Source organism: Brachyistius frenatus, unplaced genomic scaffold, assembly GCF_029030835.1.
Source record: "Brachyistius frenatus isolate BFR_SWC_R1_liver_20210118 unplaced genomic scaffold, ASM2903083v1 Contig_6, whole genome shotgun sequence".
NCBI lineage: Eukaryota > Metazoa > Chordata > Actinopteri > Embiotocidae > Brachyistius > Brachyistius frenatus.
In genome coordinates this window covers 241495-267419 of record NW_027210605.1, presented here as the reverse complement: position 1 = coordinate 267419, position 25925 = coordinate 241495, and the positions used below count along the sequence as shown (strand labels likewise).

The window sequence follows — 25925 nt, the reverse complement described above, 5'->3', positions numbered from 1 at the left end:
TGAGGCTGCACAATAACCTTCTGCAGTGTAAATGTTGCATCAAAGACTCGCAGACTGTAAGCATCTTAGAGCAGCGCCACAGTGAACACTTTAACTGAACTGAGCAGAAGTTACCAAAGAAGTGACAACTGGAGGAGAAGCAGGGTTGTGTGGGCTTTGGTGTCATGATACAGTATAACACAGTGTATTTATATAACTGCTGAAAAGCAAATACACCACCAGGAGGAAGCAAGGAAATCTGCCAATGTGATCCTTTTTTTTTTTTTTAATAAATTGTATATAGAAAAGTTTGTAAAAAATACAACAAAGGCAGGAATCACTGTCACACATACGTGTACATGCAGATATTGCAACAGTAGGGCCACAAGGTGAAAGTGAGTCTGTTCAGAAATACTCTGGTAAGCATTACAAGACACTGACTAACAATGTTTTACCCGTCGGAGCAGAGAAGAAGCTGCCTTCACCTCAAGGAAAGAACAGACCAGATTAGACAACCCACTATCAGACAAGCAATCGTAAGGATCATTCCATCGGATCTGTCACTGACTCACAGTTACAACACCGAACTGAGTTATATTTGGTGCCGTGGTAGCTACAACAAGCACAGAGGACCGCTGCACTGCACACAAGGGCGAAGCGGAGGTATTTGTATCACATTGACTTTAAATGAAAACACACTGATCGATAAGACTTGAGCGTTGAAGATTTCAGACCTCTTTTGCGAGATAGAATACGTATTTATTTCAAGTAGGAGTTAACAGATTTAATCGCAGTCAAATGCCACTCCATGCTTCAGGAGAAATACTTCCCCTTCGTATTTGTTGATTTCTGTCATGACATTTGATCTCTTTCTCTTTTCTTTTTTTTTTTTTTTTGGTATGTCCCTAATTTCTGTTCCTACTCTTCACTGAACAGGAATAAACCTTCGTATGTCATCTGTTTACTTTGTCAGCAGTTCAACAGTTTACTGGATTGCTGCACAGTGGAAGGAAGTGATACTATTTATGCCTTAAATGACCAATGAGCACTTTAGTAGTCTTGTTTTCAAAGGTAGTCCCAATTTCTGTTCATTCGCATGTCGTGCAGCTCATACGGTTTTTTATACGCAGAGTCAGCACATCATTTCATGACCACCTTTACTATCATAATGAATAAGAAGTTAAAGCACTTAAATTTCGGTCCATAAAAATGTGCAACATGGTGTTTGTATTATATGTATTTAAATATAAAATGTGATATTTATCAAATAAATGTAGTAAAGAGAACAATATCTGGCTCCAGTTTGTAGAACAGAATTAGCAGAAAATGGAAATGCTACAGTTCCATTGTTCCATAATACAGTATTTGATTAAATGTATTCTCCACCATTGGTTAGGTTCTGTGTGTTAAAAACATTCATTTCTTCATGTAGTAAATACAACAAAGTCGATCTTACATTCACAAAGAACTGGCTTTCAATATTAATGTGATCTTTGGCCTCTTCAAAATGTAATTTTGGGGAGTTCTTCTACAACTTGTCATGCTATGGTGACTTTATGTTCACATGTTGTAGTTTAAGGTGCTACAGATGTGGTCACATGACATGATGTTAACTTGTTTCTCACTTGTTTCTGGAGACATTGTTTACGTTTTAGCGGTCTCTGATTTAGCACATCAGTTAGAAACTAGCTAGTGAGTGAACAAACACCTGCTCCTCGTGTGCAGGTGATCCTCGACTCCAACCACCGGACTCCTGCAGGGTTTAACAACAGGGAGCTTGTGGAGTTGCAATCTCAAGCTGAAGTCAGTAAAAGCACATCAAATCTCTGACATACACCACCAGACTGTGTTTATGTTCTCTGTGTATTCTGTCTGAACTCACTGAGAGAAAAAAAAAAAAGGCGATAGGGAATCCATTTTATGAAGCAGAGGCATTAAAACAGCAACAGCAAATACCGGATTCCTGCAGAGGCCTCTGGTTTCCACAGTAACTAAGACCAAAAATAGTAAAGCACACCAACGGCCATTCAACACTGAATCCCCTGAGATAATACGTGATTCTATTTATACCCTGTAATGGTGAAATGCTTCCTTGTATAAACGCATCTGTCCAATTACTGTCAAAAGATGGATATCATATGACCAATTTTACGTTCACACCTCTCAAGTCCCGCTTTATGCTGCTATGAAACCTGACTACAGCTTATGATTCCGTAATACAGAAGCTCATACATGTGTAAGACATCTTTACTGAGAACTGAGACTCGATCAGTCCGACTATGTTTGGACTTTGTGTGTTCGGGCTGCGGAGGCTGAATGGCTGCATTGCTTATAGGGCTCAAATGTTAATGACATGAGATTGATTTGTTTTGAGAATATGCAAACATTTTTACGGCACAGTGCTCACACACACACACACACACACACACGCACACACACACACACACACACACACACGTGCGCGCGCAAACGACTCATCTATCAGCACATCAGATTTTCTGCATTTATGTCCGATGAAGACCAACGTAGAAGCTTTTATATGTTTGCTTTTGCAGCAGCATCTAAACAATAATCTGAAATTAGGATCAAACAGTTATTAGATTAACTGACAAGTCATTTATAGAAAATGCATCATCAGCTATTACAGCAATTGGTTAATAGCTAAAGTCATTTATCAAGCAGAAATGCCAAACATGCCCTTGTTCCAGCTTCTCTGTTTAGAGAGACATGAGACTAACTGTGAATTTTGGTCTGTTGCTAAAAAAAAAAAAAAAAAAAAAATTTTTTATGAAATAATGTTAATTCCAGTCCTAATTTTAAATTAATTGTTTTGATTTAGTGGTGGCTGGGGCTCAGGTGGTAGAGTGGGTTGCCCACTTATCTTAGGTGTTCACCTTGCATGGCAGCTGTGTCACCATTGGTGTGTGTGTGTGTGTGTGTGTGTGTGTGTGTGTGTGTGTGTGTGTGTGTGTGTGTGTGTGTGTGTGTGTGTGTGTGTGTGTGTGTGTGCTTATCAATGAGAGTATGGGTGCAGACCATCTGCTAATATCATTTAAAAATATCAAATTTTTTTTTTTTTTTTTTTTTTTTCAAAATTGCCAAAATGTCTTTGTGTATCAGCTGATTTTGTGCTTACTGGTTGGTGAAACTTTATTAATTGCCTCTTAATCCACAGGTTTTCTGCAGTGTTTCCACCGTGATCCTAATTTTCAACATAATCACTGAAGAGTGTGTGCACTACACTCACCTCAACATCAACAGTCCCACAGATACGTAAATACAACGACTTAGCAGCACAGCATCTGGTTTTTGATTTTTCTGTAATATTTAAGACAATATTTTTGCCATTCTGCTGACAGAGAGAAAAACACATCCACATGTGGCCTATTTATTATAGGCTAGTACACAATATGCTATAAAGTAACATGGGTTAGACCTTAATGAGGTTGTGGTCTGTTACGAGTCTGGTACCGTGTTATTTTACATCATATCTTTAATCGTTATAAATTCCTACTATAGACTAATGGATTTGATAATACAATAGTTTCCTGGTTACTTCATACGGTGTTGTTATTCTTTTAAGTTTGTTTGTTAATCAGATATCATCTATCATAGTATTAATGTTGCTTTCTCGTTACATAACAGTAAAGTGAAAGAGGTTTTTCTGTACTTAGGATAGTCTATCTGACTCAGCTGGTTTGCAATTTTTAACACCATCAACCAACACAGCAAGTGTGTTGCCTTCCAGGCATATCGGAAAATCGAAATGCTCATGTTAAAGTATCTTCAAATCATAATTAAGTGTCAAACAATACCGCAGTGGGGTAAGACATGTCAGGAGAGGGCTTTTAGGATCAACGTTTACCTGAAGACAAGTAGTCATGAACTTTTTTTTTACTATCAATGATTTGTTCTTACCATTTTGTGAAGCCACGTGGTGATTATCGGAGGCAGCAACCAATAATTACAGATGTAGGATTTTGTTTTGTCTTTAAAAAAAAAAAAAAGTTGCCTCCAAAAAAAATATATATATATTTATTTATTTTTAATAACCAATTTGTCTCCAATAAAAATTAATACCAACGCAGTTGCGCGTCGTGTTGTGTGAAGTTGGATAATTCCTACTCGGGGGGGGGAGTCCCTGAAGGCAGCGTCAAGTGCTGCAACCACCGACGGAGCCGCTGTCTGACGACGGTGGGCTGGAAACACGGATGGTCAGGTCCGTCCCCGTCGAGCAGTAACTCGATTCATCCCCGGTTATAGTGCTCACCCCGGGCTACACGTTTCTTGAGCTTTAGCTGGTCATTACTTCCTTTTTATTTATTTTATTTTTTTATTTATTTTTTTTAGGGGTGGGGAGAGGGGAGGAGGAGGAGGAGGAGGACAATGGAGGACGACTGCGTTTGTGAGTACGACTCGACCTGGGACACGGAGAGTGATGGAGACGATCCGGCCGGAGAGACCCAATCCCGGCGGTCAAGTCAAGACAAAAACAAATCCAGTTGGACTTTAGTGACGGTAAAGGGGCTTTTGATTCCCGCTCAGACAGCCGGACCGCCGCGCTGCGTGGAAGTGGTTTCTCGCTGGTCCTCCGGTGTCCTGTGCAACGCGAAAGCTACCGTTAGCTCACTGCTGCAGCCCGGCTAACTAGCGTTCAGCTCCCATTTGAGTTGAAAGTCGCAGACGTCGTGCTTAAATATTCACGCCGAGCCGCCGTGATTAATATCCACGCTCAAGTAATTCATAGTTGGAATTGGAGCCTCCCGAGTTGTTAATTAAGCTTTTTTTTTTTTTTTTTAGCTCGGCCCTACGTCGACGTTATTTCCGCTTTCCTGTCGCGGCATAACTAGCTTTGATAACATGATTTATCTTTTTTTTTTTTTTTTTTTAATTAAAAAAATAAATCTGTTAATACTGCGTCATTTATTCGCTGTTAATGTCAATATTTATTTATTTATTTATTTATTTTTTTGCAGTGGCATCACACGCCCAGAAACATGAGGGCGGCAAAGGACATGCAGACCTACAGAAGAGGATATCCCGTAAGTAAGAGCTTAAAACACTCGGTTAAATAGAAAAAGACCACACCTGAGAGCCAACGAGTCAACCAACGCCTGCTTTTTTTGTTGTTTTTGTTTGTGTTTGTGTTTGTTTGACAGAATCTCACAGAAGAGGAGTGCTCGGAGGACAAAATGACCAATTTGCAGTTTTATCTCAACAAATTCCCCTCCTCTCCTGACGGTAAACGTGTTCGGTCACTCTCTCGAAAGGCTTTCCGCGTTCAGGAAGGTTTGCGATTGTGGTGGCGATGATTTGAGATGTTTTTTCTTTCTTGTGTTGGCGCAGACGTCTACATCGAGTCGTTCCTTAAAGAGTGGAAAAACGACTACAAGAGACTGGAGAGGGTTCACTCGTACATTCAGTGGTACGTACCCGTTCGAGTCTTTCGGCTGGTGCGTTTTTCCTGTCTTGGAAGTTTGTTCACGCTTAGAAGGGAAAAAAAAACAACAACATACCAGCAGGTATGAAAACTCAAAATGCTTCATGTTCGCACGCGCTCGTGTCGCGCAGCGGCGCGTAAAGGTAATGAAGCGGCTTCTCGCATCCGGCGCGAGTAACGTGGGGAAACAAAACAGAAGTGTTTTGGTTCATGTTGTTGTTGTTGTTGTTTTTTTTTGTCTACTTGTGACATTTATTGGCAATTATGTTAATATTTTAGGATTATTTACCAGGATTGATAAATAGCAAACTGTTGACGATGAATATGTTCTGTGGAATTGAAACAAAGTTTCTGTTTTTAGTATTTGTGATGCATCGCGTGTGCGTCGAGAGCTCGAAGCCGCTTTTATTGTTAAAATAAAATTGAAAAAAAAAAAAGTTCTGCCGCTCAAGTCCTTTGTTCCTCATTAAAAGATCAAAGTGAGAAGAAAAAAGAAAAAAAAAGGATATTCCTGCGTTCGCATGAGTTTCTAAATGATTTCCAGAACTTGGAAATTACTCTTGAAACTCTGAAGTTGCTTTTTTTTTTTTTTGAATGATGGCAATTTTCTTGTCTTAACCCGTCACAGTACATTAGAATAGGTGATAAAGTGAACTCGTCGTTCCAGTGATACCCGGAGGGACGTCGACGCTGTCTCTCTACATCGTGTTAAGTCGTCGTTTTCAAAGTGTTTCTGAGAAATACGTAGTTCGGGTCAATCGTGGGGCTTCGGAGATGCTCTGCACGCGGCGTTTTGAAAACCGTTTTAACGTCGGGCCCATCGACGGTCACAGGGACGTCGGCTCGGAGTGGATTTGGTTCGAGGTTGACTGTCTTTCTGTTGTTTCTCTTTTGAATGTTCTGCGGTCGTCAGGCTGTTTCCACTACGAGAACCGGGGGTGAATTACATGGCTTCGGAACTCACCAAGAAGGAAATTGAGGTAAGTTTATCTCAGGAAACACGTTTTTGGTTGTTGTTTTTTTTGGGGGGAATGAACACTTAACCAAATAGTTGCAGAACGTCTTTGTCAACGCACAACACGAGGCCGCACAACAGCATCATTTGCCCGCCCGTGACGATGCCGAGAAGGTGGTATCGGATGAGCGCGAAGCCCGAATCGGGTGCTGTCCGGTGAACCGTGTCGTCGGTGTTTCTTCTGATGCTTCGACTGGAGATGTGTCATCTTGGAAAGGCTCCGAACGCCGTGTTCGATCAATCGGAAGGATGAGCAGCTGCTGACCGTTTCTCTTTAAGTTCACTTCAGTTTTTTGCTGGAGTGATTCAAGTCCTTCCAAAACGAGACGGAGAAGTTAAGCGCATTAGCTTCGTGCTGGTGTAAAGGTTTAAGACGCTTCTATCTCGAGTTGTATAATGCCTATAAAAAGTATTCACAGCCGGTCGTCACGGAGAGCGTCATTACACGTTACTCGTGTTTTGCGCGACCATAGAAGCTGCTTAAATGTCTCACAATGCACAGTGCAGTTCATGTTTTGTTTTTTTTGTTATCTCCAATGTATTTGCTCACCAGACCTTCAAGAAGAACGAGGACGCCAAAAAGAGACTAATCGAGTCCTATGAACTCATGTTGGGTTTCTACGGCATCCGTTTGGTCAACAAAGAGACGGGCGAGGTGAAACGTGCAGAAAATTGGAAGGAGCGCTTTGGAAACCTTGAGCGGTAAATATGAAATGCTCTGACGGCGGTAACTTTTGAGATGTGCACTTTTTATTTTTATTTTTTTAATTTGTAATTGACAGCTTCAACCGTCTTAACTCTCACAGGAATATGCACAACAACCTGCGGATCACTCGCATCCTGAAAAGCCTCGGAGAGTTGGGCTTCGAGCACTACCAGGCCCCGCTGGTACGCTTCTTCCTGGAAGAGACGCTGATCAAGAAAACCCTCACCAGCGTCAAACGCAGCGTGCTCGATTACTTCCTGTTCGCCGTGCTGGAGAAGCAGAAACGTCAGGAGCTGGTGCGCTTCGCTTACCTCCACTTCGAGCCGAAGGACAAGTTCGTGTGGTGCCCCCGGAAGATCCAGAAACAGTTCAGAAAGGCGGAGAAAAGGGCCGACGCCGTCGGGAACGGGGACGGGAAAGAGGAAGCCTGTCCGCGGGGCAAAAGCAAAGACGGAGAAGCAGCCGCGCAGCAAAAAGAGGACGGACCGGACAACGTCGCGAAGGCTCAACAGGAAACCGAGAAAACGGGAAGTAAGGACAACAGCAAACCGTCCGAGGCGTCCCCCGAACCAAGACCAGAAGCCGACGCGGTCGGAAATGGAAACGTGGCGACTGAATCGAACAGTGACATTTTGGGGAACGGAAGTGACTCCTCGGACGACGTTCGCGAAATGGATCAGTCGCCCCGCGCCGACGCCGCGACGGCAAAAACCGAGCCCCGCGCAGACGACTCGAAGGACGCCGTCCAGGAGGCGGACGGCGTCCCGCGAACCGAGGGGGACCCGGACATGGAAAAGCCACCGAAGAAGAAGAGGGAAGACGACAAGGTGCCGCCGAGCGACGGCTCGGCCGGGGACTCGGCCGGCGGGCGGGCGGAGGGAAAAGCCGCTCCTCATAAAGCCGCCGGTCAAACGAGCCCGTCAAAGCAAACTCCTCCGAAGACCGCGAAACACTCCCCCTCTCTGACCTCGGAGAGGGAGGAAAAAATCCCAAGGACGGATTTTAATCAAGTGCCAGATAAAAAGGAGGCGGGAGAAACGACGCAGGGAAACGTGTCGGCGGCAAAAGGCGCGGATGAACAGACGAATGGGAAGGAGGCGGAGGACGTCGACATGGAATCGAACCCCTCGAGCTCAGACCAAAATACGGGGAATTCATGAAGAGACTACAGAAAATGCCTAAAATGTAATATAAGGGACAGAGTATGATTTAAAAAAAAAAAAAAAAAAAAAAAGACTTTGTAGGCCTTATTTTTACTATACAAGGGGCAATCAAAAACTTTGAGTTATCGTACCGGTGCAGGTACGTCTGCAACTTCGCAACGGACTGAAAGCGGCGCACGTCGCCGTCGTCTCGGCAACGGGACCTCCGTCCGTATCTCGTTTCCCCCCGTCGCCCCCCCCCCCTCCGACGGGGGAAACGAGATACGGACGCGCGCGCGGAACAGCCGTTACCTCTCGTAACTCGTCTTTCATACAGTTCCTGTGCAGCGGTTTGGTTTTTAGCTCGGCACGAGAGCCGCTCTCGCATTTTATTTAATTTTAATTTTTTTTGTAACTGAAAGTGGCGTTAATTGGCCGGTTCCTCAGCCCCGCCGCTCCGTCTCGCGTTTCACCGAGGTCGACGTCGGCTGCGCTCGTCTCTCCGACTGTAAAGGAAGCGTAGTTAAAACACCCGAAATGAAGCCGTCGACGGGCAAACCTCGACCTCAAAACCGGCCGCGGCCTCCGAACGTTTTTTTTTTTTTTTTGATCGCCCCTCGTATTGGATGTCAAGATATTGATCCTTTCCGCTTCGAGGGAAGTATTTGAGTCGGGTCAATTCACCAAATGATGGTTCTGGATGTTTTCTACGCAGCCATCAGACAATATAAAAGAATACAGTTCGCGGCGTTCTATATTTTTGTTTTTGTTTCGATTGTTTTGTTTTTCCCCAACAAATCCAATAAAGACCAGAAGCGTCGGCGGCGACGTCGGCCGGGCTCTCGATACCTTCAGGTGAAGACTAAACTGCAATAATTATGAGTTAAGAATGTGCCAAATTTATCCTTCGGTATGATATTGTTACGAGTTGTGATGTGATGAAAAGACTTTCATATTGTGATAATTTATTAATAATATTTTGACCTGTTGATGTAACGATGTAAAACTGTTCGGCGGTGTGTTGGCGACAATAAACACGGCTGAAAGCGGCTCACCGGTGGAGAAGTTAGTTTTCACAAAAAAAAGAAATCAACTTTTTCGCATTTGCGGGCGACACCGGCCGCCTTCAACCACCACTTAAAATAAGCCTTGTCGGTTTTGGTCTTCATTTGATTTGAACAGAACAAAGAAAAATATAGAACATTGCCGGACTCGGCAGCGTAGTTCACATTTCTGGAGAAACGCGCAAGACGCCGTCGTTCATGTATATCAATAAAATGAAGGTCGCAACACTTTTAACGTCCCGATAGTTTGACAGTTGAACTTTTTGTTTTGTTTTTGGTTTGTTTTTTTTTGCACTGAGAAATAATTTGTTTTCTTTCTCTCTTTTGAGCCATTTTTTTATTTGTGTGAATTCGAGTCAATCCTGTGTTTCTGCTGTTCAAATGGAATTAAGACTGAATTGTCGTTTTAAGTTCTATTTCGGTACTGTCGCGCAAGTCTTTGCGTTTCCATGGAGATTTGGTAAGTAGACTTCTGACCCAAACCTGGTTGATTGTACAAATGTGTTTGTAATCTCGGCAGAGAATTGATAAAGCTTCGGCTTTCGTTCAAACTCCACCGGAAGTTGATTTTTGAATGGCTGCGTCCACGGAAACGTCCGCAAGCCCCCCGGGGTTTTTTTTTCTCCCAGACTAAAAACCCGGCTTGTTAACGAAGCAGAATAATAAAAAAAAGATTATCGCAATTTCGATGCGGCACAACTTGTTCAGGCCTCAGGGAGGAAGGTCAGTCGGAAGAAAACACTCGCTGTTGGAGATGCAGCTCGGCGTCGGTGCCGGCGGCCTATCTATAGATCCCCCCCACCCCCCCTCTCCAAACGTCTCTTCAGACTCGGATTAGATCACCGGGCGGACGATCTGCTCTTCCTGCGCGACGGAAGATGCGAATATGCGATTGTTTGCTCGTCTCCGTTGGGTCTGTTTTTGTCTCCCGTGTTTGTCGCGAGGCTCCGGTCGTCGGTGAGGTTCCCTTCTCTGAAGAGTGTTGTGGTCAAGATGGAATGATGATGTGGCCCTGTGTGTCAACAGAAAGTTCATCTGCAGATAACTTGATAATGGACTAATGATCGAAGTGATTTACAGCAGCGGCCCTGGGTGTGTGTGTGGAGGAGGGGGTGGGGGGGTGTTCAGCACCACTGACTGCATTTTCCAGCACAAATAGCAAACAAGCACTTGATCAAGCAGCCAAATTCTGAGAATGCGCTGCTCTTCTTTGATTAATGTGATGGTAAGGTGACTATTTTTGTTTTGTTTTATTTATTTTTTTGACCGGTAAGTATATGTGTAATTACAACATTGATATTCTTCCATTATATTCTTGACATTTTATAGAGCAAAATATGTATCTATAGATTGAGGAGAAAAAGGCTGCGGATGAATTTGATGATGAAAGTGAGCTGCTGCCGTAGTTTGAGGACAGATGGAGAATGAACGTAACCTGTGTACGGCCTGCGTGGCGACTCTGGGCGAACCTTGTCAACTCTGATGATGTCGTTGTGATGTCATCGGGGTTATCTCGGCAAGGGCTCTGTGAGGAAACATTTGAAACCAAACCTTAAGCTTCAAACTGGAGGTCGGGGAGTCTAATGAGAAGATGGAGCTGCATTCTGGGAAATGTAGGATCCAGTATTTATTTATTTTCTTTGGACACTGTCCTCGCTTCATACTACCTCCAGTTTGTCCATTTGTTAGTATACGTGTCTCTTGCGAGTCCTCTCTGGCTTTGTCCCAAGGGCAGCCTGATACTGAATTGCTGTAGAACCCCTTTCTCACACTACTTCTACAAAGTGCCGCGCTGCATCCCTTCACTTTCCTACCTTGCTGACTCAGACTTCCTAATTGGCCAGTTGGGTATTTTCAATATTTCTTAGCTCGGCCCTCTTTTCTAGTGTCCGACATGGATTCCCCTCTGCGTGCTACCTCCTCTCACCACTCCCCCCCCCCCACCCCACCCCGTGAGCAGTGTGCTGGATTGAGTTCAGCCCCTTCTGGCTTGGAGGCTCGGGTTTATCTGGGACCGAAGAGAAAGCCATTCGGAAGCTGCGCGACGTGAGGTGAAGGAAAGGCTCCGTTGCGGACGCTGGGGGGGACAGAGAGAGTACCGGGAACCAGGGATTTGACCTTTTCCGCATAAAGTCGGGGTTTGTGAGGGGGAGCGATGGCTGTGTTCTCTCCTCTTTGGGTGCTCTTACTGTGCCAGCTTTTGACATCATCCTCAGCCCAGGTAAGTTACCCGGAGCTCCGTCCCCGCTTTCCTTAGTGCCTCGTGGTGACCGTGTTTTCGCTGGTCTCGTTTGATGCCTAATCTTAACTCAAATGCAGTGCACGTGACCCTCCCATCAATTAAAGTTGTATTTATTTTATTTTTTTTAGCTCTTGTATTAATGATAGTGATGATGCTGATGATGACAGCCCTCCCCCCCCCTCCACCCCCTTTTTTTCCCCCCCAGCGGCTTTAGGCCTGCGCTTGTTTAACCTAACAGCTGATGCTCGTCTCTTAGTGTATACGGCGCATTTGTTCCTGCTCTCTCTTTATTTTCAGCGTGATTGGTGTTTTTCCTCCCTTTCCTCAGGAGGCCTATTCGAGCTCCACTCCGTGGGTGTAGTTGCGTGCAGGTGGCTCTTATCTGTCGCACTAGTCGCTGAAGTCGGGGTTGCGTTTTCCCTGAACCTGCGGAATGCGCGGATTGGAGATCAGTGCGCACAATGCCGCCTCTGTTCATTCAGCGTCCCCGACCGAGCTCAAACTCCGCGGCGTGTTTTGGAAAGTTCTCGGGGGAAAATGTTTGTTTTATTAATCGAACAATAAGCCGCAGATTTGTTTGTGTTTTTGTTGGCAGTTAGTCGAGCCTTCGTGGTGTTAATAAAGAGATTTAAAGCGGGGTTGTTGTTGTTGTTGTTGTTGTTTTTTTAGACGTGGGTACTTGCGTCTTTCTTTTCATAGTGTTGCAGTTTTAGATCATTTACGTCTCGCTGCATCTACAGAATTGGGCTCAAATATTGAATTTCGTTCATGTTTTTTTATTTATTTATTCATTATTATTATTATGTCTCACAAGCTTGATGCCAAAACATACCAAACCACAGCCTACACATTTTCTTTGCATCAAAGCTTCAGTGGTTAATGTTTCACGTGGAGGAATGCTTGATTTTAATTCATTTTCTGTTGCAGAGGCCGGGCCCCAGAGGAACTACTGGGCCACCAGGATCCCCAGGGCAACCAGGACGGGATGGCACTGATGTGAGTAGACCAGACTCCAATGGTGTCGGCACTTTAAACTAATGTTCCAATCATCTGCGTTAAAAGTAGATAAATTAGCTCATAATTTTATCTTTGTTGGTCATAGATTCATTTATTTTTCTCCTTTTGAGAAAAAGAAGGTGAACTTAAAGATCAAGAACACCAAAAACTAGAGTATATATATATATTTTTATTTTTAATTTTTTTTTATCTGTGACACAGACTGTTGAGTGATAGTTGATGTCGTGTTTGAAATGTGGATCCCCACTCATTTACCTTTGGTAGACAGTGTTTTACTTGTGCATAAGTGTGGCTTGAATGTCTGTAAATGTTAGAGTTTATCAGATTGACTCCTCCCACAGCCCCTCCCACAGGAATTAAATGATTATTTATAGACCTCAGGTAGGCAGGGTTTAGGTGTGTGTCTTCTAAATGGAGTTCTGTGAAGTAAAAAGTGTTTGAAAAACTACAGTTTAAGTTATGGTACAAAGTTAAATGATGTGATGGGACTCTATTTACACATGTTATAAGAGGAAATTAGATTAAAGGGAAGCTAAGTAAAAAAAAAGAAAAACTTTGTTAAGTCTTTCATTTCTAATCTTTTTTTTTTTTTTTCTAACTTTCTGTTACATAGACAAACGTCAGAAAAGCATTTCAGTCGTAGATATTTTTGTGACTCCAGTAAAGTTTGGACACACACAGGGCCCATTCATACATTCCCCAACCCTGTGAGACCCTCTAGAGTTTCACCTCGCACCCCCCCCCCCCGCCTACCCCCACCCAAACCAAACTGAGGCTTTTCATCGTGTGACCGGGCTGCGTCGGATCCAGTGTTTGTTCTTCCCCAGCCGCTGCAGAAGCTGAACACTGCGGACTTGTGATGCAGCCCACAGATTTACTGCTTCGGCCACTCGCCGCACAAAGTTACTGATGAATCCGAACGAGGATATCCGCTGCTGCCGTTTCAAGAAAACGCCGCAGTCACTGGGAATGTTTGGGCCCGCGCGGCCGCGCACCAATAATAAAAGCTTCATCCGTACGACCTTCTGTCGGCTAAAGATGTACAACAGATGAGCTTTTAACACGAATGGAAGTTTGTAATAATTCTTTTTGATGTCGTAAACAGGGCAAACCTGGACCTGCTGGACTGCCGGGGAAAGCAGTAAGTATTTCCAACAAGTCCAACAAAGTCACTTTTTTTTCAGGGGTCGTATGAAAAGTAGGAAGCTGGTCAAACTTTTGGGTTCACTTGGTAAAAAACAAATATATATATATATATATAAATAACTCTCCTCAGTGTTATTACAGTTTTCTTAGCACTGTGCATTTGACTTAAAAAAAAAAAAAAAACCAGCCTCCCTGTAACATGCCAACATAATAGAAACCATGTTAATCTGGTGCCACTTGTTCAATCACGTGCTCCAATTTAAATGAATACAACTATGATGCAAAGACAGAACTGTTGTCCTCTGCAGATGGAAAAGCGGAATCTCTATGAACCATAGTGCAAAGAGGAGCTGCTTCTTTTTTTTTTCATGTAATTAATGATCTATGTAAATTGGGAAGAAAGGCTGATATTAAAATGTGAATTTAGCGTGATGAAAAAAAATAAGACCCTTTCTGCTCTTCAGCAAAAGTCAGACTACAGACCTCCTCTATTCCTTCCATGAAGTCCCTACTGTAACCTAATATCACTAATATTTCTTACAGGGCTGTACAGCACACAATACTCTATTTTCTTAATTCAAACATTTCCAAAAAGCCTTTAACAAAGTGGAACAGCGGTTGTTTTTGTGGTATTTTTTTGTTTTGTTTTGATGATGTTGAGATGGAATTTAATTTTTTAAAAGTAGAAATCAGTTTCTCAGTTGGGTAGGTAACTACTTCATAAATCTGTGATTCAGGGTCCCAAAGGGAAAGCTGGATTAGCAGGAGGACCAGGACAACCGGGCCTGCCGGGACTTCCGGGTGTGGATGTAAGTGTCCGATAAACACACACACACACACACACAAAGTAACATCAACACACCACCTCTGTGTTTACCTGTGATGGGACGTCAGGCTTTAGAGCTCAAACGGTGTCATTGATTAAACTGAAAATGCAGAGTCACGGACCAGGTCCCAAATGACATCAGAGCGCACGACGTAATGAATAAACACCTGCTGCGTTTCCTCGTCAGGGTTTGACGGGTCCCGATGGTCCAGCCGGCAAAGACGGACCCACGGGGGAGGCGGTAAGTGTGTCCCGGGTCTCCTGAGCTTTCTGGAATACGTTCAGAGATGAGTTTCATGACCTCCTACCTCCTTCGCACCGTCCCTCATTAATCGGCTATAATCCGCCACCAGCAAGACGCAGGAACCCGCCTGTACGTAAACCACACGTCGATCGGGTTGCGTTGTGCGAAGATCTTCGTGAGGCTCTTGACGGGCACCGGGTCTGTGTTTTCTCTTGTCAGTCTGAATTTGTCAAGCCGGCTCAGCCTCCTGGTGGGAATATTTTTAATGAGGGGATCAGAATCGGATTTATTTCTGCTGCTTCCCTAATCCGGCCCGGAATGCGCTGCGGTTTCCCACCAATCTGACACTGTGAGAGATGACGACCTGTTGCCCCGACGCTGAAGGAAAACCTGTATTATCCCGAGAGGGGCACAAGAGGAGGCAGGATTACAACACGCGCGACATCGAAGCTGCTGCTGCTGCTGCTGCTGCTGCTGCACCACCGCGCGATTAAACGGGACGACTTTTTATTTCCCACAATGAATAAAAGATACGATTTAGGGACCTCGGCTGTAAAGCTGCAAAGTGACTGTCAAGATAGATAACAGCCCCTCCCTCCCTCCCTCCCTCCCTCCCCAGCAATTCAACTAATTAGCCAACCTAATGAGGAAGCTTGCGTCAGCTCATGTCTCTAATTACTCTGATAACTACACTGTCATGGCCGCCTCATAGTGCTGAGGAGTCATACGAGGACAATCGGGCTAAAACAAAGCCTAAGATGATTTACAGCTCGCTGGGCAAGGCGACTTTTATTTATGCAGCAACATTCAGACACAAGGCAACTCGGAGTGCCTCACGGAGGCACACGAGCGCGTGAAAAACAAACGCAAGAAGAGGTCGCAACTAAATGAACGAAAAACAAACCGGATATGAAGTGTTAAAGTAAACGGAAGCGTTATGTGCAGCCACTGCAGTGAAGAAGGGTAACGTCGCCGTGTTAGGCCTCTTTCTTCTTCTGGAGTCTTTTGCCAACTCGTCATCTCGACAACACAAATACAGCTGGGAGGGTGCAAACAAAGGCGAAGAGGAGGAAGAGGAGGAGGAGGAGGAGGAGGAGGAGAATTGAAAGCAAAGCAGAGGGGGCACCACAGGAAAGCACAGTTTGATCATTTACTCTACTTTAAGTCAGTGGATGACGCAGCAAGATTTATGAATGTATTTATTTTGAATTTATTTTCCCTTCCCGGGGAACGTTGCAAAGTTTCTTAAATCTTAGTACTGATAAACGGTGTTCGTCCAATCAGATGACTTTACTTTGACAAACTAATCCGTTTTTCCAAACACCCATTCCTCCTCTCAGCGTTAGTAACCGTACAAACTGTTAAGAACATTTCAGTGCATCGCTTTCCTTTCCAACACGCGTTTCCTACTTTTTCCTCTTCTTAATACGGATTCGGTTGCATTTTCACCTCGACCGTTATCTAACGGCCTCAAGGTTTTCTGTCCGAGAGGCTGATTGTGATTTTCTTTGCTGTCTTACAGGGTGAGTCTGGACCTTCTGGGCCAGCCGGACCTCCTGTAAGTGACCCCCCCCCCCCACCCCCTCCCACGCACCCCACGTTGTGACGCTCACCGCGTCGGCCTGAACAATTCTTCCTCGTTCTTGCGCCGACGCGGTTTATTTAATTATTTAACGCTAACGGAATCCAGTTCTGCAATTCTGCCCCTGTTAAGTCGGCGCTTACGATCAGACGCTACGTGAACGTTAAGGCCGAAGGACGCTCGTCGTTCCTGGCGTGAGAGAAACGCCACCTCGTGGCGGCAGCCTGTGACAGACTTTGAAAGCGCGTCGGAGGCGGTGTTAGATTTGGTGTTGCGAGTGTGTTCGGCGTTTGTGACTTAATTTGCCTTCCCGTGTCTTCCGTAGGGCAGAGGGAGACCGGGAGCTGCAGTGAGTACACACCGCCGTCTCTTCATGTCCGACCGAAGGATGTGACCGTTTGATGTATTCATTTCATTTTGACACCGCTGAAAGTGTCCACTCGCTGTCCCAGTCCGGACATAGTGCTCCGATGCCTTTGCACACACCGGGTGTCTTTTTGTTTTCAGGGACTACCCGGAACCAACGGGTTGCCGGGCGGAGTCGGACCTCAGGGTCCAGCGGTGAGTATCCATCTCATCTCCCCGGTTAAGACTTCCTGTCGTCGACGTCCGATCCAGAATGAGATAGAACAAATGTATTTACAAGCGCGTTCGTACAAGCTTTAATGGACCGTCCGTTAAAGCGGGCAGCGACCGTAATCTCCTGCCGGTGTCAACCAGCACGACGTTGCCCTAAATTCCTGTTTGCTGTAGCAGGGGGATAAGAATAACCGCCGGACGGGAAGGACACGGCCTGCTGGGTCACTCCTGTGTTCTGTGTAAAAGCTCACTCTGTTCCGCAGAATAATGTGAGGTCTGAAACGGACCGAGCAGATTTCACCGAGTCGGAACGAATCTTAAATTCAGGTCAGGATCGGGAGTGCCTGAACTGGTGATGTCACAAAATCCTGCCTTGGTTTGTAAACCATAAATTCAGATTTCCGTCTTCGACAAGATGAACCGTGAACCAGCCTTTCGGTGTCCAACACGCGTCCGCGTGACGTGACGAATAGAAAATCATGTTGTTTTAGTAGCAGGAGACTTTTAAGTGTTACTCTTTCCTGAAAGACCGCGACGGATCGTCATGACGGTGCAGAAGAAATCACTTTGTTTTACAGTGAGACGCTGAAGCTGCTCTTCTGTCTGATTCTCAGGGTGCCGAAGGTCTTCCAGGACTTCCCGGACCTCCCGGGCCCGACGGACCCCCGGTAAGTGCGCTTGTCCTTGTTTGTTTCATAACTGGCACTACGGCGTCGTCTATTTTCCCACCGCCGACCTCGTGTTTAATATCGGTGAATTCACTCAAACACGCCACCTGCTGGGTTAAAAAAAAAAAAAAAAAAAGAGAGAACGTACTGCAGTCCTGTTAAAATGTCTCTTTCTCTCAGGGTCTTCCCGGCACGCTTCATGATCTCAACGGTGATCTTCTGGTAAGACTTCCTGTCACGTAACCTGTGAAATCCGTGTAATGACAGTAAACTGATGTGTCCTCATCGTACAGTGACTTCAGAGTCCTCAGTGTTTTGTCCCTGTCTCCTGCAGTGTCCCGCTATCTGCCCCCCTGGTCCCTCTGGTCCTCCTGGGATGCCAGGATTCAAGGTGGATAAGAGTCTCTGTCGTGGTCTTTTTTTTTTTTTTTTTTTTTTGGTTTTAACTTTTATATTTCTTATAGGTCGTGCTGACTTCTGTGTTTTTGCTCACGTAGGGTCACACCGGGCACAAAGGAGACAAAGGAGAGTTTGGGAAAAATGGAGAGAAGGTGAGTTGAACACGCGACGTGAAGATTTTGGGCTTTTACTAATCGCAAAAATATCGATTTTTAGAGTTTCACTTCTGCTGCTCATCTCCCTGCGATGTGGCGTTTCGACGGCGCACTAAATGTCCCGTTGTGTCTCTCTAGGGAGACGCCGGTCCACCGGGCCCACCGGGTATTCTCGGCACCGTGGGTCTGCAGGTGAGACACACAGAGGGAAAAAAAAAAAAAGTCAAGGAAATAACATAACGGGCATTTATTTATTTTTTAAAAATAATTATTCAATATTCTGAGCGGCGACGTCTCAAAGTGTCCTCTTCAATGCTCCAACGCTTCGTTTCAGGGCCCGCGCGGTCTCAGAGGTTTGCAAGGTCCGATGGGAGGCGTAGGCGACAGGGTAAGTGGCTCCCTTTTTCACGCCGACGTTTAGACGCGCGTCCGGCAACGCTTCCTCCGACCTCATCCTCCGTTTCGTCTCCAGGGCCATCCGGGTTTCCGAGGCAAGCCGGGCGTCGCCGGCGTCATCGGGAAGACAGTGAGTCTCTCCTCGTTTGCACCGCATTCATCACCAAAAGCAGCGCTCGCGCGTGTGTGTGTGTGTTGGTGGCTCGCAGCTAGAACAGATGGCTGGTCCCATCAATGAATAGCTGCGTGTGTTTCATCTGATGTCTCCAGGGCGACGCCGGAGAAAAAGGACCGCAGGGATTCAGAGGACCCAAAGGAGAAATTGTGAGTAAAAAAAAAGACTTGTAAGTTGTGACGGTCGGTGTGTTTAAGAAGTATAACCGAAACCCTCGCGCGCGTCCTTCAACAGGGTAAGATCGGTCCTAAAGGAGCCCCCGGGGGAGCGGGACCCGAAGGAGAGCCCGTGAGTGCATACCGGCGAAATTGCCGCATTTCCGATGTCCGTCGGCTCTCGGAGCCGGGACGGAGCGGAGGGGGTCATATTTTCACATTTTGACTTGTTTCTGCAGGGGATCCCCGGCCGAGATGGCAAAGACGGGACGCAGGGACTGGACGGCGAGAAGGTAAACCGCGCCGCCACCGGAGGAGCTTTTGTCTCCCCTCTTCTGCCGGAGAGTTCAGAAACGTTGTCGACCCGCGTCGACGTCATTTGGCTCCTCTGTTGCTGCTTGAAGGTGGACGAATGGAATAAAAAGGCATCACGACCTCCTCAAAAGTGACTTGATTTGATCCATTTTGAGAAAAAAAAACAAAAAACAATCTACCAGAGCCATATGATTGAATTAGTCGATCTCCATTTTAATTAGCATTGTGCAAAATGAGCTGGTGGGAATATGTGTTGCTCTCTCTCTCTCTCTCTCTCTCTGGCCAACATGGGAACATCACTTCACTCAGCAGATGTAACGAACTCTGAAACAGAGATTCGTCCGATCGCGTTTACCAACAGCTTGAATGTCCTCCAGGTTTAAGTTGGTCGCGTGCGGCGGGCTCGAGTAAAGCTTGACGTCTCGGTGTTGTGCGTCTGTTGTTAGGGCGACGCCGGACGCCACGGAGTAGTCGGAGAGAAAGGACCAAACGGGCTTCCTGTAAGTATTGAGGGGAAAAAAGGACTTTGGATGTTTCCTGTCCTAATGATCACGCCGGTCATTCCTCATTATCGTAATTTGTACATTCACGGGGGTGGGGGGGAAGGGGGTTGGGGGGCCGTGCTTGTAATTTCTTGCATATTTTATTTTCCCGCTCAGCCCCACTCACCGATTTTAGTGTTTCAAAAATAGCGTGAAAATGACATATTTCCTGTTCCAGGGTCTGCAAGGAAAAGCTGGCGGAAAGGGATCTAAAGGAGAAGCCGTGAGTATTGCGACAAAAAAACAAAACAAAAAGAGATCCCGACTTCGACCTTAAATCGAGATTCGTGCCACCGAACTCGCGTGTCCTTCTTTCTTTAACACCAGGGCGACGTGGGGAAGGCTGGGGAGACGGGACCCTCGGGAGAGCCGGGTATTCCTGTAGGTATCTGACGTGATCTCTTTTGGTTGGGTTACGGCCCCTCTGACGCGTCACTTCACCCAACAACGTCCGCTCTCTAAACCTTCCTGACTTTGTCTACGACGTCTTGCAGGGCGAGATCGGCGTGCCGGGAGAGAGGGGGGCGGCAGGTCCCAGGGGACTGGCGGTGAGTTGACGCTCGTACGGGACCCCGCCGTCACGTTGCGAGCGATGCAAAAGCGCAGCTGTCGAACGCTTCGAACGCGTCTGTTGAAGGACATTTAAGGAGAATCTCTGCCCCCATTTCAAGTGGCGTTACGAGACTTCGCGCCGCTCAGATGGGCCCGTCTGTTGGGTTTAACCGATTTTGCAGAATCGACGCTGGCTTTGACGTACACGGCTCTGATGACCAGTGCGCGCATAATGACTAAAAAAAAAAAAAAAAGAAGAAAGAAATGAAATTCATTTAAAGCAGCGATATTAAAAATGCAACAAAAAAATTTAAAAAAAAATGCAGAGCAGGACTGCGACATGAAACTGAGATAGCAGGATAATCAACTACCCCGGCCTTCGAACCCAACAATATTCTACAAAAGAGTCTTCCTTCAGACCCCGAGGCTCTCGGAGGTGGAGCTGGTTAGTAACGGAGGCGGATACCTGACAGGGATGTGAGCAGGAACTCACAAACAGAGAGATCTTTTGTTTTTCACATCAGACCCCGCGGCAAGGGGAAAAAAAAAAAGATAAAACAGCAAAGGGATTAAACCACTGCACGACCAATCACACCTCAGACAACCGCCGCGGCAATCCGATGTTTAGATCCTCCTCTTTGAATCAAGGTTGTCCAAACATCGTTAATGTGCGTTTTCCCGTTTCATGTCCGCCGCGTAACGCCGTCTCTCTCTCTCTCTCCCTCCCCCCCCCCCCCCCCCCCCCCCCGGCAGGGAGGCATCGGAGCGGCGGGGAACCCTGGACCTCTGGGAGTGAAGGGCTTCCAGGTCAGTTGGGTGACGTCACCGATCCTCACGGGTGTCTTACTGTTATTATTTTTAGTCAACTCGCCGGCTCTGTGTGCGTCATGTGCTGCAGGGAGTCAAGGGAGCTTTGGGGGATCCGGGTCTTCCGGGGCCGACCGGAGTCCGTGGAGAATTTGGCGAAAGGGTGAGTTTTTTTTTTTTTTTTCCCCCCCTGCGAGATGTTACGGGCTTATCGTGATACGGCTAATCGTTATTGTTACTACATATTCGTTGTTATTGTGATGAATAAGTCGATATCGGTCAGTAAAATGTCCCTCGAGTCCACCGCCGCGTCCTAAAATGTCTTAGTTTTGTCCGACCGACAGTCCAACTCCCAAAGGGTGGGTTTTACTTAATATGAAGAAAAATGAGAAAATAAGAAATTAGGACGATTTAAAACAATAATTCATGACAAAATAGCAGCCAGTTAACTTTTTGTCATTTACACAACAGCAAAAAAAAAAAAGAAAAGTAAAAAAAGAACTCCCATTATAATTCAAACATTGTCCAGTGCTGCTGCACACCAGCTCATCTCCATGCAGAGGTATGTTCACTGCATCCAGCTGCATCCAGCCGTATCCAGCTGTGCTCATGGGAGTGCAGCGTGTGTCATTAAGCAGGTCGTCCGTCCTCGGTCTTATTGGTATAAAATCAAACTGCTGCCAGCAGAGACACAAAGCGGCGTCCTGTTCAGAGTGTGAAGACAGAGAACAAAGCCGGTCTTTATACCAGTCCTGGTTCCCCTCAACCAGCCTCACTTCCCTTCACCTCCCCCCCTCCCTCCCTCCACCCACCGCCGGACTTCAACAAATCTGTGCAAGGCTCTCGTTTATCTTCTCTTTTTTTTTTTTTTTCAACCCCTGTAGGGCCCGGTTGGAGCTTCTGGAGCCAAAGGAGACGTGGTGAGTGAAAGTCCTGGCGGGTCGAGGTTAGGTATGACGTCCCGTGAAAGCCCTCGCCCGACTGTTGGAAGGCGAGAAGAGGGAAATTGTCATTTCGCATGCGCTCCCGACGGGCCGGCCTCGTTTCTCAGTGACGGTGCTGAAAATGTTTTGTGTTTCAGTCACGCGTTTTGAGAGATTTCGTCAAATAATTCAGACGTTCTGTTTTCCTTTTAGGGCGTGGCGGGAAGTGACGGTTTACCAGGAGAGAACGGAGAACCTGTGAGTGTTTCCTTAACTTCATTCGTTCCAAATCCAAACACCTGTTTCAGGAACCCAAACACTCCTGATTTTGTTTTCAGTAATTAGTTGTACAGCTGCTTTATGACGCATTTACACCCGTTTGAAACCTGTTACTTTAGTCTCTGTGTTCATTTAAAAAAAAAAAAAACACACACATCTAACTTGTCTTTAGAGGACTTCATTGTTGAGTAAAAGTTGACTCGGCGCTTCGTGTCTTTTGTGTTGCAGGATGTTAAAAACCGTTGGTGAGGCGGCTCGGAGTTTTTAGGCTGTTAAAAAGCCTTTAACCACTTTAACCTGCCTTTTTATTTAAAAGCGTTGCTTATTTCATTATTTATTTATCTTCGAACATGTTTTTGGTCTTTTAGCTTTTTATGACATTATCGTTTTTTTTTATCCAGGAGATTATTATTAATTTTTTTTTTTTTACTTTTGCCTTTAACCCGTGTGGAAGGTGCTCAAACGATACAAGTTTTGTGGATGGATTGAGTCACGTTTGGAAATCTAAAAAGTCCGTTTTTCACATTTCCCAATTTATTTCCAGGGTCCTTTCGGGCCGGTCGGACAGAAAGGAGAGGTGAGTCCTTTCATCCGTTCTGATGTCCTCGCTCTCGAAGTGTCTTCCGTGCTCCTGCGTGGAACCCCCTCCCGCAAACCGGTTCTCTAAATCCGGTCGACGCCCGCGTGTTTGGCGCCGAGCGTAGATCAGATGTTGTGCGTGGGTGTTATTGGCGGCACGGGTTTTGTTCCAAACCCCCCCCTGCGTGTCTGCTCCCTCGCTGAACATTTAGAAAGTGGCGCCTCGCTCTTGAGCGCTTTCCCGCTCGTCAAGAGTCGCTGCGCATGATTCGGCCTCGCATTCCAGGTTTAATAGGATTAATTAGAGACAGGTATTGCTGCTTTCGCTTTATTGGCCCGTTTGCCGCCGTTGCCACGAGGGAAAGACGAGGCGCGTTAAGCTGCGGCACAATTTATGTAATTAGAGATACAGCCCTGATGAGCTTCACTCTCTTAGTCTCGTTTACTGTTTGCTGTGCCGGTTGGAGTAATTATCAAGCAACGAGATGCCGTATGAATCCACCCCCACGTTGTCTCAACAGACCCAGTTTGCTCCTCGGCTGGTGCTTAGTCAGCAAACAAATCGCATGGTTGTTTTTAAAGCTCCAGTTTGGAAAAAGTTGATTTGTTTTTTGTTTTTGTGTGAAACGTAATGAGTTATTTAAACTGATAATTCTTGTTGATTGTAGTCGGGGAAGAGGGGTGAACTGGGGCCGAAGGGCGTGACGGGTCCGCAAGGAGAGCTCGGGGCGAGAGGGCTTCCAGGAAAACAAGGAGTAATGGGCTTCCAGGGGGAACAGGGTCACCCTGGAATCCCAGGAAAGACGGGAGTACCCGTAAGTCTGTTTTTGTTTTTTTTAAATCCTTACACAACTGTGAAAGTGTCTGATTAAAGTTGTCATATAAACTGCCTGAGTGAGTTTACGCTTGTCCTCTTGTGTTTCAGGGTAAACTGGCAAGTGAGCAGAACATCAGAGAGCTGTGCGGCTCCATGATCGATGGTGAGAGATCTTGATTTCATCTTCACCGACACGAGTCGCTGCGATGTTGAATAAAATTTTTTTTTTTTTTTTTTTTTAAAACAAAGCCGAGAACCGAGCTGCTGTTTTCTGTCTTGCAGATCAGATTGCGCGGCTGGCCGCTAACCTGCGAAGACCCCTGGCACCCGGCATGGTGGGCCGACCCGGCCCCGCCGGGGCTTCGGGGAACCCAGGAGTCGCCGGTTCTATTGGGCATCCGGGGAACCGCGGACCACCGGGGTACAGGGGCCTGCCAGGAGGACTCGGAGATCCGGGTCCCAGAGGTGAGAACCGTGAAGGCAGACTTCTGATCTGTTGATGGGAGCGCAGAAATCAAATTAATAAGTGTCTCTTTAGATGTACGGGGGGGTGGGGGGAGGGGCATGATCTAAATATTAACATCAGCGCTGGAGGACGTACTCAGATCCTTCACTTTTAAGTTAAAAGTACAACGGCGTGAAATACTCCGTAAACATCTTGGATTTATAATCCAAAAATAAAGTGATCGACGTAATTGTTTCAAAGGAGCAAAAATTCAAATACTCATTCTTTATGTGAAGAAAATGGACCCCGCAGGTAATATCCCCTTATTTCACATTATTAGATTGTTAAAGACTCATCAGTGCATAGGCAGCATATAAACCAGCTTTACAGATTTGATATACGGTCACATAGTTGAGTTCTTCCAAAGAGCCACCAGATGAACAGGGTAAGAAAAACTGTCCTGCTGCATCAAAGTCATCTGCAATATTGTTATCTTCTCTTTGCTTTTTCACAAAATGCTGAATAATTTGATCTCTTGGAGCTTCAAACATTTATCTAAATGAAACAATCTGGTAAAGTTCTGAAGGGAAATCAGTTTTTGGATTAAACATAAGCCAATGAGGTTGGGATCACTGGTTTAAAACGCAACAATCCGTTGTATTTCGTAAGGTTATGTTGGTTTTTTTGTTTTTTGTTTTTTAAATGTAACCTTAATCTGAAAAGTAACTTCTAAATATATTTATCGGATAAATGAAGGGATTAAAAGAAATTATATTATCCTTTTGGAAGATGGAAGAGTTAAGTAGCCTGCAATAGAAGTACCCAAGTAGAAATTCAAATTGTATTTAAGCACCAATCAATGTTTGTATTTACACAACAGGTGATGTTGGCGAGTCCGGTGATAAGGGATCCCTCGGCAAAGCCGTCGTCGGGCCCACCGGAGACCAGGGATACCAAGGTATGTGGCCTCATACGGAGCACCTTAATCTGAGCCCGAGTTGTTCCCCAACAATCCAAAGGTCACTGTACATAAACGCTTCAGACATCGAAGGCACGAATGTGTCCCACGTGACATTCATGTTTGTGATTTAACAGTAACAAAAAATGCGAAGTGTGCACGATGATTATCCTTTTCTGATACTCTTTGTGAAATTTGGGCAAGTGTTGAATCTATTCAACTTCTGACAACAATACTTTTGCCACAGGACTTCCGGGTGTACCCGGAGTCGTCAAAGATGGCCGCGACGGGGCTTCAGGAGATCCAGGCGAGCCCGGAGAGCCGGGCAGGGGAGGTAGGACCGGGCACCAGGGACCTCCTGGAATCTGTGACACATCAGCCTGCCACGGAGCATCGCCCGCCGGGAAATCCTCCAAACCCAAGAACTATTAAACACGACTTCCTGCAACCTGATGCCATCCGCTCCCGAGGAGGGAGGGGGCGACGAGTGAGGGAGGAGGGCGCGAAAGAGGAGAGTGATCACCAAAAAAACGTGCTCTTTATTTTAAATACATGTATCACAAGATGGGAAGAGTAACAGCAGAAGGTGTGATATTTTGAGATGAATAGAGGAACATCCCGGGAGTGACGTGAACACCAGAGCAAACTGAGAGACCAAACAAAACAAAACAAAAAAAAAAAAATAATAATAATAATAATAATACAAAGAGCCAGAAATTACGTGGACAGAGGCACGGAAAGGTGCAAGAGAACAGCTGCATTGATCCGAGTACCATCA

At 45.8% G+C, this 25925-nt stretch overlaps 2 protein-coding genes across 3 annotated transcripts; both read left to right on the top strand.

Annotated features, from left to right (window-relative positions):
* The first annotated feature begins 4131 nt into the window (after window positions 1–4131).
* Window positions 4132–8523, top strand: ogfr (opioid growth factor receptor). The gene is made up of 7 exons (XM_069723137.1): window positions 4132–4497; window positions 4956–5021; window positions 5139–5220; window positions 5326–5404; window positions 6333–6399; window positions 6988–7136; window positions 7241–8523. Exons 1-7 carry the CDS (start codon window positions 4366–4368, stop codon window positions 8298–8300), a joined length of 1635 nt encoding a protein of 544 aa, XP_069579238.1. The 5' UTR covers window positions 4132–4365; the 3' UTR covers window positions 8301–8523.
* A 2784-nt stretch (window positions 8524–11307) lies between these two features.
* Window positions 11308–25836, top strand: col9a3 (collagen, type IX, alpha 3). 2 transcript variants are annotated; one of them, XM_069723117.1, is made up of 32 exons: window positions 11308–11567; window positions 12516–12584; window positions 13711–13746; window positions 14489–14560; window positions 14765–14818; window positions 16344–16379; window positions 16729–16752; window positions 16911–16964; window positions 17597–17650; window positions 17831–17872; window positions 17985–18041; window positions 18148–18201; window positions 18343–18396; window positions 18539–18592; window positions 18677–18730; window positions 18871–18924; window positions 19010–19063; window positions 19170–19223; window positions 19692–19745; window positions 19966–20010; window positions 20115–20168; window positions 20282–20335; window positions 21093–21146; window positions 21238–21309; window positions 22031–22066; window positions 22283–22327; window positions 22893–22925; window positions 23596–23742; window positions 23853–23907; window positions 24027–24209; window positions 25070–25147; window positions 25395–25836. In XM_069723117.1, exons 1-32 carry the CDS (start codon window positions 11502–11504, stop codon window positions 25577–25579), a joined length of 2037 nt encoding a protein of 678 aa, XP_069579218.1. In that variant the 5' UTR covers window positions 11308–11501; the 3' UTR covers window positions 25580–25836. The 2 variants fall into 2 exon arrangements, with proteins under 2 accessions (XP_069579218.1, XP_069579226.1); XM_069723125.1 differs by lacking the exons at window positions 11308–11567; window positions 12516–12584; window positions 13711–13746 and having other exon boundaries at window positions 16734–16752.
* The last annotated feature ends 89 nt before the right edge of the window (window positions 25837–25925 follow it).